Source organism: Mirounga angustirostris, unplaced genomic scaffold, assembly GCF_029215605.1.
Source record: "Mirounga angustirostris isolate CCGP_5_RB_7025 unplaced genomic scaffold, mMirAng1.0.hap1 SCAF_9, whole genome shotgun sequence".
In the NCBI taxonomy this organism is placed as follows: domain Eukaryota; kingdom Metazoa; phylum Chordata; class Mammalia; order Carnivora; family Phocidae; genus Mirounga; species Mirounga angustirostris.
In genome coordinates, this window is record NW_026991717.1 from 138,581,769 (window position 1) to 138,595,490 (window position 13,722).

The following is a 13,722-nucleotide window of genomic DNA, read 5'->3' on the forward strand; positions in this document are numbered from 1 at the left end:
AATAATGACTGTGATAGTAATAATTATAATGACAATAAAAATGTTATAGTAATACCTGCCAGTACTCACCACCTTTATACACCAGCCGCTGCTGAAGGTGGTCGTAATGGAACCGGGAAAGGTTTTTAAGGATAATGAAACAGTTAAGGACCCTGTGTCAGACTGCCTCAGTTTCCCAATCTATAAAATGGGAATGCCGGCGCCTTCCTTGCAGGGTTGGGCTGAGGGATATTGAGGACGAAGCCCATACTAAATGTTTAGCCAAGTGCTACCCATCCCACTAAGTTGTGGCCACCTCATTTTATAGACCAGGAAACTGAGGCTCCTAAAGGCTAGGTCACTCACCAAGGTCAAAGAGCTGGTCAGCGTCAGAGCCAGGATTTCAGACCAGACACCTAGCTCCAAAGCCAGTGTTCCTCACGCACGCACTCCTGGGCGGGTCATACCAGCATTGGCCATGTTTTCCAGGACCATGACCTGTGGGCTCTCTCTGAGGCTGGAGTAGACAGGGGGATGTAGCTTCCCCTAGAAGGTGGTGAGAAGACAAATTCATCCCCAGAGAGAGATTCGCCCTGAAAGCCTCTCAGCAAGCTTTGGTACTGAAAGTCAACTGCACACCGCAATCCAGGGAGAATTACAAAGTTCAGGGAGGAAAATAATCGAAGGGCCTCTACCATAAATATGCTGCACTGGGCAGGGAGGAGGTGACCCTTGCTGTGCTGATAACTCCCCCACGCCACCATACACATGCATGCACACGTGCACACACACCCATATACACACACCAAACACGCTCACGTGAACACTCACCTGTACAAACACATAACACACATGAACGCGTGCATATGCATGCACCCCACACGCTCACATATATACATGTACAAACACATGCACACACGTGCATATTCACATACCCACACACACAGGCATGCACGCTCACATGTACACACCTACACACACACACTATACATACACACAAATACACTCACATGTAAACACACAAACACACAGGGCCTTTTATTACAGGGTCTATGCCAGGCCCAAGGACCCTGGCAGAGGCAATGGGAAAAACCAGGGAGAAGATTACATGAGGCAATGTTTGGCTCCAAATAAAAAAAGCCATGGAATGTTTTCCCTCCAGTCTTGGTTATTTCTTACAGGTCCACTCAGACCTGGATCATGCGGGGATGGCAAGGCAGCTCAGCCTTGCCCAGAAGGAACCCCCAACCATCCTGGCCCCCAAGGTGCACCAGCTGCAGTCCCCCCAGTGCTGCCAGCCACCTGAGCAGGTGTGACGAGGACCCCTCAGGCAACCAGCACCCATGGGGGCCACAGTCGGTCTGCTCATGGCCACTCCTCCGTGGAATACACACTCAGCACAACAGGGCCCAGGCCTGGGTCCTGACCCTCTGACTCCACCACCACCCTGCTCTGCAAGCTTGGCGACATCACTCTCCAGTGGGCTCCAAGCTGCTCTTCCTGAAAAGATGCACATCTTAGAAGATGCAGACTAAAAATACTCCTGGCTTCTCAGAGCCAGTTTACAAAAATAATTATATTTTCCTTAAGAAAACAGATTAGAGGCAAGTATGTGTCCAGCTATTTTTAGTCCCTATTCAACTCTGCTAATTTTTTCTCATAATAATCACTGCAGACTTTTTTTTAAAGCCACCCCCCACCCTGTTAATAATTGTGTTCTGACTTGGCACAGGGCAGGACTTGGGGGGGGGGGGCGGGGCACACAACCTTCCCTAACACACAGAGATCTGAGTTTTGCCCCAAGTTGACGACATCTGAATATCACTGGGACAAGGAACATGTGGCCATCTTATTGGAGACCAGCTCCAGGCTCAACACAGTATACTTTTGGGGGATGCCCTGCATATACCTGAACCCAGACCTGGGTTGTTCACAGAGGACATCAAACTGGGATTCCTGCCCTGAAGGGGCCCACAATCCAGCAAGGGTTATAGTGTGGGTTGAATGGTGGCCCCCCCAAACGCCATGTCCATAACCAACTCCCTGAAATCTATGACTGTGACCATATTTGGAAAAAGGATCACAGCAGAGGTAATTAAGTTCGGGATTTGAGATAAGATCATCCTAATTAGCCGGGTGAGCTCTAAATGGAATGACAATTGTTCTTCGAGTTTTCCTCGTCTGCGTCTGCGAGAGGAGAAGACAGGCCCCAAGGATGAGGCATGACCACAGAGAGAGAGCTAGAGGATGCAGTCATGGCCAAGGAACGCCGGGAGCCACCAAAAGCTGGAGGAGGCCAGGAACAGATTCTCCCCCCCGGAGCCTCTGTAGGGAGCATAGCCCTGCCGACACCTTGAGTTTGGACTTGTGGCCTCACGGAAACGTGAGGTGACAAATTTCTGTTGTTGGAACTCACCCCCCGCCCCCGTCTGTGGTCATTAGCTATGGCAGCCCTAGGAATGAATACAGGACAACAGAAACCACAGCCACACAGAATAATGCTCACTACAGTCCCACGATTACTCTCCCTCTGGCACAAAGGACCCAAGGCCACGCAATCACAGAGGCAGACCCAGGAAGTCACCCTACAGTCCAACTCAGGATGCCCCCTCTCCAACTCCTCCCAGCCCAGCTGGGAAGGCAAGGCCTGCATGATGATCCCCAGGAGACAGGGACCCAGAGAGACTCAGAGAGGGGCGGGACCCAGGACACCAGCCGGCTCCCCCTTGCTCCCAGGTGCTCCCCCTCTGAAGTACACAGCTCCTTCTGCTGACCCGAGCCCAAACCAATACCCTAAGGACACAGCAGAAAGGAAAGTGAAAATTGTCCACTTGCAGAATCTTCTTCCCCAAACCCTCAAGCTAGCAAAATGTTTAGCTGACTGCTAAAAATCAGCAGCCTGGGAGACAGGCCGTCGCTGGGAAGCACTTGGGAGAGACACAAGAGGCCCTTACCCCCAGGGTGAGACCCTCAAAGGAAACGTACTGTGGGAGGTGGCCACTGAGTCCGGCCACAGGTGTTACATCTGAGCTCAGCGGAGCCGAGTCCCTTCCAGACCCTCATGTTCCACCACATGCCTGGGGCCAGCGGTGGCCCACATCCCTGAGTCTCAGGAGTCGGAGGAGAACGCAAAGAAACCGGGACTCTGGAGCACTGCGGCGGGAATGTAAAATGCGGCCGCCGGTGAGGCAAACAGGTGGGCAGTGCCTCAGTAAGTCAGACACAGAATTACCATATGGTCCAGCCATCCCACCGCTGGGTGTATACCCGCAAGAACTGAAAGCAGGGTCTCAAACCAGTAGCTGCACACCCAGATTCACAGAAGCATGGTTCACAGCGGCCACAGGGCAGGAACAAACAAGGGTCCCTCCCAGGACGAACGGACAAACACAATGTGGTATATCCTCAAGATGGGATATTACTCGGCCTTTCCAAGGAAGGACATCCTGACCTGGGCTACAACGTGCATGAACCTTGAACTCGCTGTGCCCAGTGAAATGAGCCAGTCACGGGGGGAGAAATATTGTCTGATGCCTCTTCAGTATGACACCCAGAGGACTCAAACTCACAGGGACAGTAAGGGGGAAATGGGGAGTTAGCGTTTCTCAGGGATAGAGTTTCAGTTTGGGGTAACGAGAAAGTTCTGGAGATGGATGGTGGTGGTGGGAGAACACACCACAACAGGAATGTACTTAATGTCACGAACTGTGCACCTAAAAGTGGTTAAAAGAGTAACTTCTGTATACTTTACCATGACAAAAAAAAAAAAAAAATCCTGGGGGGCGCCTGGGTGGCTCAGTTGGTTAAGCGACTGCCTTCGGCTCAGGTCATGATGCTGGAGTCCCGGGATCGAGTCCCGCATTGGACTCCCTGCTCGGCAGGGAGTCTGCTTCTCCCTCTGACCCTGCCCCCTCTCATGTGCTTGCTCTCTCTCATTCTCTCTCTCAAATAAATAAAATCTTTAAAAAAAAAAAAATGCAACAGCTCTATCCTCACACCCCTGAGAAAGCGTCCATGGAGAGGGTGCACACAGAGCCCGGGGTGCACCGTAGGCTCTCAAGCAATGGCTCCTTTTACTACCAAATCAAGACTCAGAGGCACCTGTTAATAAGGCACGAGGAAACTCGAGAAGAGGGTGCATCGGGGGGCTGGCGAAGTACAGCTCTGAGGGCCAACTCATGCACCCCATGAGCCTGTCCTAGCGGCCATTCCTCACATCCTATTAACAAAGGCAGTAATTAAAAATGTCTGGCTTCATGAAGAGATTCCAAATGCCCCTGTCTCAGCAGGTAGTGGCTCCGTTTCCGCATTAACCTCTTTCAAGAAGTCCTGAGCCCTCTGACTCCTTCCGCGGAAATCATCAAGTACCGGCCTTCTTGTTATCCATGGCTGGGGCCATGCCTGCAGCACCCCGGGGCTCCCACTCACACCTGCCAGGTAGAAGGCCAGCAGGAGGGCTGTCTGCGAGCCAGAGAGCAAGGACACAGGAGCAGGCTGTGTCCGCCAGACCCAAGAAAACCCGGGTTCAAACCCCACGTCTGCCATCCACCAGCTGTGCGATTTCGGACACATTCCACCACCTCTCTGGTGTGTCTCCTCACCTGTGAGCTATAGACTAGGTTACCGCCTAAGAAAGAAGGTGCTGGGAAGCCTGAATATCTAGGAAGGCCCCGCAGAGGGCCTGATACACGGTGGGGGCACAGAAATGGTAACCTGGCGGCCCCATTGCCAAGTGTAAAGAAAGACCCTGGTGCGAGAGCTAGCCACGGCCAATGCTTCCACCCGCGTTGACCACACACCATGGTCACATGCTAGCCCCTAGGAGGGGCCTGAAGCGATGAGCAGGTAATAGCCCCCCTCAGGTGTGAGGTCAGGCTATGTGTGAAATCCCACCCAGAGGGACCCCTGCCCACCAAGGGTTTCTCCCCACTGATTTCTGGATTAAATTGGCCAGCGTTGATTATGTTTGGATAAACTATATTTCATGGTTTAGACTATTTGGGTTTGATTGTGAAATATGTACAGCACACAGCCCCTCCGCCTTGCCTGGCCCTCAGGTTTAAAAAGTCAACTACATTTTGTTCCCCCCACCAAAAAAAAAAGGCAACACCAAGAACTCCTCAGGCTTTAAGGAAGACCTAAGTTTGTTTCTCTCCAGTGAAGAAAAATTGCTTCTAGGGGACCGCATACAAAAAATGAGGAGGCGGAGCACCGGGCTGGCTCAGTGGGTGGAGCATGCGACTATTGATCTCATCAGCGTTGTGAGTTCAAGCCCTATGTTGGGTGTAGACATTACTTAAACATAAAATCTTAAAAACACAAACACACAAAATGAAGAGGTGATAAGAGCATTCTGTGTCTCTTCTTTCTCTTGCAGACATGAACACGACCTTTCCTGGGTCTTCACCGTCTACCAGCATTTCCTGAGCACCTCCAGGGAGGGCCGCGCCTGCCTGGGCTCTGGAAACCCGGAGATGCGGATTTACATGGACCTAGTAAAGGCTGTGGTGAGGCCAGCTACCAGGTCCCTGCCTCCCAGCCAGACCCCAGAAACCCAATCTGAGGGCGATGAGATGAGAACATCTTTCCCGGTGCCCCAGGCCTCTTCTTTTATGCCAGAGTTCCCTTTGGTGGACTCTCGAGGGTTGGTTCCCTGTGCTCCCATAAGGTACTCACAACTTGGACCCCTCAGGAGCAACCCGAGCTGGAGGAGGCTCACCGGGTCAGCAGGACCTCTCCTGGCTGACACCCACATCCACGTCTGTCACTGGTCACACGCTGGAAGATTTCCGACCTCCGGCCTCACCTTCCCCATCAGGAAAACCCCAGAGATCTGCAGGATCCTCACTGCTCCCGGAAGCTCAGTCCTTTCTATTTTCTTCTGCAGAGAAAGGCATTCCCGTGCAGCCCGACCACTGTGGCAAGAGCCCCGCTGAGCTTGTTCCCAGCCCCCTGCATCCTGCCCCAGATCACGCAGCAGCACGGCTGGCGAACGAAGACCACAGGGACCCTCCCAGGACCATGTGTGAATGTGGTCTGGCTTCCTACCATGAGCTGCATTTCCAATACCCCTGTTTGAGCCACTCTGTGTGAGCCCAGTGGGAAGCAGGAGGGGACAGCTACAAGCCCTGAGCCCCGAGATCCTCATGAGCAAAAGGGGGGCTGCCTCTTCTTAGGGGAGTTATGAGGATGGGGTGGTCCGAGCCAAGTGTGCGTAGTGCCCAGAACAGTGCTGGCACACAGCAGGCCTGCAGAAAACCCTGGCAAGTCACAGGAACAGTGACGGTGGTGATTTCCCAGGCAGCAAACTTGCAACGAGATGGCAGCCAAGTCATTGTCGTTGTCGGGCATCGGGCAGGGGGCACCCACAGCTTCTCATCAGCCTAGCTTCCTCCTCCTTGCCTCTCACGCCTCCCATTGCCTCTGCTTCCCCATATGCTGGTGCTCAGCTGCGGCCACCCCAATACAGGGGCCCTTCAGTGGAACTTCCAATGCAGGGACGATGGGCAGGTTCTTCCAGTGTCTCCATTTCACAGGGAAGGAAACTGAGGCTTGGGGAGAGGAGGTGGCTAGCCCAGAGTCACATATTCACACCCAGGCACCTTGAGGACAGGGACCAAGCACGGTTCCACCTCTGCAGCTTCCCACAGTGCCTCTAGCCCTCCCAGCATTGTGTGTCCACAGTGACATTTCGTTTCAAACACGAATCCATGCACAGAGCCCTGAGAAGGGGTGGGGCAGCCCGTGATCCAAACACAGCCACAGAACGTCTCAAACCTAGGACACACGGAGGCGTGTCCCAACTGCAGATGGCAAAACTGAGGGTCTAAGAAGCTAACCGTGCGAGGCTCCTCAAAGCAAAGACTCTCTGCTGCCAAATCAGATCGTGGGCTTCACATGGCTTCAGCTGGACAAGGAGTCTCCTTCCCGAGTTTCTGGTCTGAACTCAAGTGGGGGTGATACGGTCTGGTGGGCAGAGCCAATAGGGCACAGTCTCCACCCCAGTGACCCATCTAGATTAGGAAGGGGTTGGATGGGACGATCTCCTGGCCCCCTGACCCCAGGTCAGTAGAGATGAACCGCATCAGCTGCAGGTCCCCTGGAGGGAACCCATTTCTGGACTGCTCCACGTGGAGGGCTCCCAGGCTCCAGATTCCCTTCAAAGCTGCAGAACGTGGCCGCCTGCCCCGAGATCTCTGATGTCGGTGACCAGAGCTCGTTCTTCACATCCACTAACTGCTTTAAAGCGCTGCATCCAGCGCTGCATTAAAAATTAATTACACATGCTATTTTATTGCCAGTGCATAATGTAATGAGCACCAGCTGTGCTAAACAGCCAAACTCCTTTTTAAGACAGCTATAAAAAAAGAAAGAAAGAAAGAAAGAAACTGCACTTCCAAATGCCTCTCCTGTCAGAGCAGAGAAACAGCAACATCTTGTACGGATTTGAACAGAATTCTTTGATTTAGCTCTGCCTTCAGAACGTCTGAAGGGCCGGCGTGGAGTGAAATAGAATCTGGCGTGGCTGCAGTGGTCTCCTCTCCGGGACATTGCCAGGACCTCTTTTATCCAGGGGCAGTCACGCTGGTAGGTGCCCCTGCGCCGCCCCCACCCCCCCACCACAGGCAGCACCGCACTCCTTCTGGTCCCCAGAAACGCGGTGCCCTTGGCCCTGTAGGTGCTGGAGCAGATGTGACTTCCCGGCCAGTGGGCTTTCCTGGAGTCCTCCCAAGCCCTGCTGCCCTCTGCCACCTCCGGCAGCCTGGAAAGTTGGCTTCCTCCGTCCTGGGGGCCTTGCAGCACTTGGTGGCTTCTCCTGGTACTTCCCCCAAATACAAAAGGAGGCATCTGGGTTCTAAAGACAGGCGGTCCAGAGCAGCCTCTGCAGCAGTGTGATCCCACAAAGCGGGCAGACACCAGAGTAGAATCCACCGAACAGGCATGCAAGAATCACCCTCGGGTTGTAAATGCCGGACCACCAGCCCCCTCGGCATTGTAGACATCGCAAGGCGTACAGATGACTCTTTAAATTTTTAATGACTCCCCTGAGAGCCCTTTTCCTCCAGTGAGCCAACCCCCATTGACACTGGGACCTGGTTAGCCCCAAAAGACTCACAGCAAACGCGACTTTGTGGAGGGAATCACAAGAGCACGTCTCGAACCTTCCCCAGATGGAGTGCTTCTGTCCACACACGTTCATCCACACTCACTTCTCTTCTTCTTCCACCCCCCCATATTCACCCCTCCCTCCAGAGTCTCCACGGAGGCTCTCATGTCCTACTGGGGAGGCCCTGCACACCCCTGCACCAGAACAGGGGCAGTGCACCCGCAGGGGCCTGGTGGGCGCTGCCATCTCGGTCAGCATCACCCTTTGGCTTCCCACCGATCCTCCGGTGTTAATCAAACCCAGTTCAGAATGAAACTACAGCGTGCTTCTTGTTCTGGTATGAAATGTGCAAAGCACAGACCATATCATTAACATAAAACTTCCAGAAATAAGGCCACTTTCCAGACAGACTGTATTAATTGCATCAAGCTTCCACAGCTAGGGTGGTCTAATCCACAGTGTCCCATTGGATGGCTCCGGTTATAAAAACCAACACAAATGAACACTGGGATATAATTGAAGGAGGAGTACACGATAGATTCTACTGTTACACCCTACTATTTACTTACAGGTATTCTTTTATCTTTATTGTCCCTTTAACCCATGCCAAGAAACCCCAGACTAGTTAAATAACACAGCAAGCAATTTCAGTAGAAAAGTAAATTGAATTTAACTTTACAAGATTGCCCTGTGATTTCAGCATCTACTAATGACTGCAACTGACTCCTTCTATTAAATCCAAACACTTCCACTTCCCCGAGCTGGGATCCTGTGTGTTCTTGCGTGAGACCTTGAACTTCACCGAGCACATGTATTAATCACAGTAGCAGATGACCATTTGCGGCTTTTAAATATGCAATGAAGTTTCTAGGTTCCTTTTCCACCTCACAATGCTGGTACATGATCTGGGCCAGCCAAGAGGCTAAATGCCTTTAAGAATGGAACCTGGAGATCGAGCCTGATGTAAAATCTCAGACACATAACTGTGTACTGTTGTAAAACCCATTCTGCTCAAGCATGAATCAGAACTTCTACAGGGCTCACTTAGCATGAGGCACTGGTCTCAGCACCTAGCAAATATGACCTCATCTGATCCTCAAAACAAGCTGTCAAGGCATAAACTATCATCACCCCCATTTTATAGGTGGGAAAACTGAGGAACAAGGAGGAAAACGAGGTCCCAAAACCATACAGAACAGCAGCCTTGACTCGGGCAGGGGATGCACTCTGATGACTGCCTGACAGTCATGGAAACCCTGGAATGGGGAACGGTTCAGGGGAGCCAAGGCCCAGAGGTTTCGGAACCGGCCTCCGACCACCACACCCCTGCCCTGGGGACCTGAGCTAAGTCACAACATGCCCAGTCATCCACAGCAGCCAGTAACTGAAACAGATAGATCTGTTAGATAGATCAATAGAATCTGTTTTAGAAGTCAAATGTGGAGCCTCATTTTTAAACGTTACGTATATATCACGTGATACGTATGTACGTGTGTAGATGCATTTATATTTTTTATTACAGAAGAGGAAACAGCCCCAGAGAGAGAGAACAGCTTCTTCAAGGTCACCAGCCAGGTGGAGTGAGGGCCAGGACCACAGCCCGAGCTTCTCGACTCCATGGGCGCCCTGGATAGTTCCTCCATGAAATGTCTCAGGGAAGAAACTTCAGTTTCCAGGAATGCCCACACTCAAAGTCCTCTCACCCTCCCAATATCTCAGCAGAGTCAAAAAGCAATGAAGAGCCCAAGTGCCTCCTCCCCACCCCACTGTGACCATCCGGAGGTCTGGGGTGGAGGTCCCAGGAGGCGGGGCTGTCTGGGACGCTGCCAGCCAGAGAGGTACACAAACACACAAACCTGTGTGGCTTGCTCCCCCATAAAAATTACATCCTTCTATAAATAACTGTGAATGCCTTCACGGGCATGCAATTAACCTGTGTGAAACACGGTTACTCCAGGGTTTTCCGTATTAATTTGAAGAGATAGGTTCAGTGCATCCTGATCTGAAAAGAGACAAAACAAAGTAAGGACGGTGGCCCCTCTCCGTCTTTACAGAGGGCTGCTTCTTCCTAACGGGTTACTGTGAATTTAATGACTCCATTCCAACTACTAATTAAACAGGCACTAAAAACACTTCAGCAAACAGCCCAGTGCCAGGGACAGAAGCCACAAAGGGACAAAAACCTCCGGAACACGATATTTTCAGGTACTGAAACTGATCAGAAAGTATGGAGGGACAACCTCGAGCAGGCTAATTAGCGGGGATCCAACAGTGAAAGAGGACAGTGCTGGAAATCACGGCCAAGCGTCAGAGGCCCAAGAGCAGGCCTCCGAGGAGGGTCGGGAAGGGTGGTCCCAGAGACCCCAGGAACAGAGCCCACCCTGCCTCGCTCCCCTCCCTAGACACTGACATCAGTTTGGGGGCTGCTCGAGGACTCTAAGCCCTCATGGCATCAAGTTCTAAAATCCAAGAGGGCCTCTAAGCCAGATGAACCAATGCCAGAGATGAAGCAGGTTCTGGATGACCAGCCAGGGTCAAATCCCACCTCTGCCCCTCCGCCCCCTTCCAAGAGTCCTCTCTGCAGGTCCCCATTCCCGCACTCCCCATCTCCACCCCTGCAAGCTGCAGGAGGGTCGGACATGCTGTGCCTGACTCCACCTTGGTTTGCACGGCGCCTACAAATGAGGTGCCCAAGAAAGGGCTTTTCCTAAAAGAGTGATTGAACGTGGGCTATGAGAACTCCACATCTCCGAGCCTCACTTTCTCATCTGGAAAGTGGAGAGAAGAGAACCTACCTCCTAAGGTCACTATGGGGATTAAATTCAAGAATGCACACAAAAGGCCCAGTGCAATCCCGCACACAGTAGGCCCTCCACACATGGTCCCTTGAAGGAAGGGGGTGGCACTGTGGCTGAGGGCAAGCGTAGGAGGACGTGTTGCTACCAGAGCCAACAGAGGGTTAAGTGAAGCCCCGGGCGCACCTCTGCCAGGGAAATCATGTTTCTGTACCACGGAACTTGACCGAGTCTAGTCAGAAACACTCAGGCTGATCTTTGATAGCGCGACTCCCCGCGTGGCTGCAGGGGCTGCCGCACTAATTACAGGAAGCCACGAGAGCAGGGCAAGCACCCGGACGAAGCAGGCATCCCTCGCTCAGCAAGCAGAGATCACAGCGCAGCCCTACAGAGCTGGGATGGGAGCCCCAATCCCCCGGGGCGCTCGGGCGGCCCGGGGCAGGGAGTCGGCCGATTTGCCCGTGGAACCGACGCCTTCCTGGACAATTTTAGTCTTTGCTTTGTGCATTCACTGCATTAGCCCAGTACCTACAATGCCACCATACCCCACAGCAGGAGCTGCTGAAGGCCGCAGGCCACCCGACCGGCAGGAAGGCCTAGGAGGCTCTTGCCCCTGGAGCCAGGGCTCCACCTGGGACCATCCCTTGGGACAGCTTCAATTGAAGCAAAACCTGTCTCAGAAAGACAGTTTTCCCTTCACTACCCAAATCAAGAGAAAGCCTGCAACGTGCCTGGTGACAAAGCTGGGACAAACTGAGTTGGCCCCAGCTCGGCAACGCCCCCCCAACCCCTTTCCTGGCCCCTGCCCGGAAACCAGGCCTCAGGGCGCTCACCACCACCTGTGTCTGTGTCAGCATCCTGGCACCAGGCCCTGAGCAGGAGAGGCCTGTGCCCACAAATTCCAGGGACCCCAGGCCACAGCAGGAGTTTGGGTTGTGTTTGGGAAGAGAGGTGGGGGGCGCTGCGCTGAGGCTGCCCGTCTGCCCATCTGTACGATGGGCAGCCACACAGACCCGCAGAGAGGCACACAGCAGGGAGGTGCATGGCCCCACCCCACAGGCAAGGCTTCACCCCCTCCCACGGCCACAGCTGAAAGGCTCCTTCAGAGTGACTTTTTTGTCTCAAAGTTAATAGGCAACACATTCTGGCAAAGAGAAACTCAGCATTTTGGATGGCTCCGGCGATGTGCACAGACGACCGGGGAGTCCTCCCCCCAGTGCTGTCGTCAGGAAGGGGGGCAGTGACTGGGGTGGGGGGGGTGGCAGTGGCGAGAGCAGAAGAAAACCTCAGATGTTAAGTGTTATCCAATTAAGCTTTAGCTAAACAGCCCAAAGAGATGAAATTTGGAAGCTGGAGAAATGCATTCCGGGAGTGAGACACTCAGAACGGGCGGAGGCGTCGGAGGACCTCCTGACGGATGGGGACAGGGGCACATTGATGTGCTTCACCACTCCCCCTGTGCCCCCGCAAAATGCCTTTAGGGGTGGGACTGCACATCCTCCCTGGGGCCCCACCTTGCCCGGCCCACCTGGGGGAGGCAGCCGCCAGCTCGGCCCAGGGCACACCCCGCCATCCCTGGGAGCCCACCCCCCCCACCGACCGCGGCCGTCTGTTACCTGACAACTGACACTGGCATCCAAAGGGAGCCTCCGTCTGACCCTCACCCTGAGTCCCGTCACCCGAGACTGGGCGCGCGCTGCAGCACGGCAGGGGGAAGCAGGGCGGCAGAGCGCCCAGGGTGCGCAGAGGTGGAGTGATCACGGATGAGTGAGGGTGGGAGGAGGCAGCTATGGGGGCCGTCGCTGGCAGCTGGGCAGGCCTGCACGGCCCTGGAGAAAAAACAATAAAAAAGACTGGTCAGTCGGGCCCTGGACCGTACAAGGGACCCGGGGTGTGGGGCAGGGGCCCGGGGCAGAGAGGGCTGCAGGCCACCCTTCCAGAGTGGGAGGCCCCGGGGTGCCAGGCCCTGCAGGGAAGGTGACCGGGCACAGGCAGGGGGCAAGAGGCCAGGGAAGTGGGTGGGGGGCGTCTCATGGGGTCCTCCTTCCACAGCTGCCAGGATGGGCTGTCTTGGGACCAGACTCCCATCCCTGGGGGGGCGGGGCCAAAAGAGGTTGTCAGGACCCTTGAACCCAGGAAGCCCCCCACCCGCCAACGTGGAGGCTTCTGGAGTGTTCCGGAGCTGGCTCCCTTTGGGGATTCATTCCCAAAAACCTGGGCCACCCCCCTCTGGAGGAGCTGGGAGGCTCCAAGCCACCACTGTCTGCTCTATCAGGTGGGCTCTTGGTACAGGCCTTGGACACCTCAATCTACCTCTGAGCACCTGGGCACCGGTTAACCTGCGGGCCTGGCGGACGGCCAGCTGGTGTCTCTCTCCAGCCCACAGTCCTCCTCAGCAACCTGAGCATCAAGCACACAGCACACAAGCCCCAAGGCCTTTCAGAAGGCTTTAAACGCCCCCCCAAACCACCCCAAGAAAACCCTGGCACTGCCCAGCACCCCTCTTCACGCCTCGGGCCGGCTGGGGGCACCTCCCCCATCTGACAGCCAGGATGCAGGGCCAGGAGCTCTCTTGCCTCCGCCCAGCCCCATGGCCCGCCTCGACTCCCCGGCAAGGCCTGCGTTTGATTTGGCCGTTTATCTTAAATGGCTAAGAGACCACCAGGGCAAAAATCTGTGTGAAGCCCTTGCCAAAACCACAAGTGAAGAAGCCCAAATTCCCTGGGTAAATAATTGAGCGGGGAAGCATCAGAGAGACAAAAAGAAAACACCAACAAGACGAGGGCAGCTGGGCCCCGGGCCGGCTCTGCCAAGGAGGCCACCCGACGCCGCTCACCACCC

The 13,722-nt window shown here is 54.3% G+C and overlaps 1 protein-coding gene across 5 annotated transcripts in view; it reads right to left on the reverse strand.

Annotated features, from left to right (window-relative positions):
* BCL11B (BCL11 transcription factor B) overlaps window positions 1-13,722 on the reverse strand; it is a 92,316-nt gene that overhangs the window by 39,042 nt on the left and 39,552 nt on the right. For 2 of the 5 annotated variants that reach the window (XM_045902032.3, XM_045902031.3), the window contains exon 3: window positions 12,498-12,710. The exons of the other annotated variants lie outside the window; for them this stretch is intronic. In XM_045902032.3, coding sequence (XP_045757988.2) covers window positions 12,498-12,710 — 213 coding nt within the window. The remainder of the gene's footprint in view (window positions 1-12,497; window positions 12,711-13,722) is intronic. 5 annotated transcript variants of the gene reach the window in all.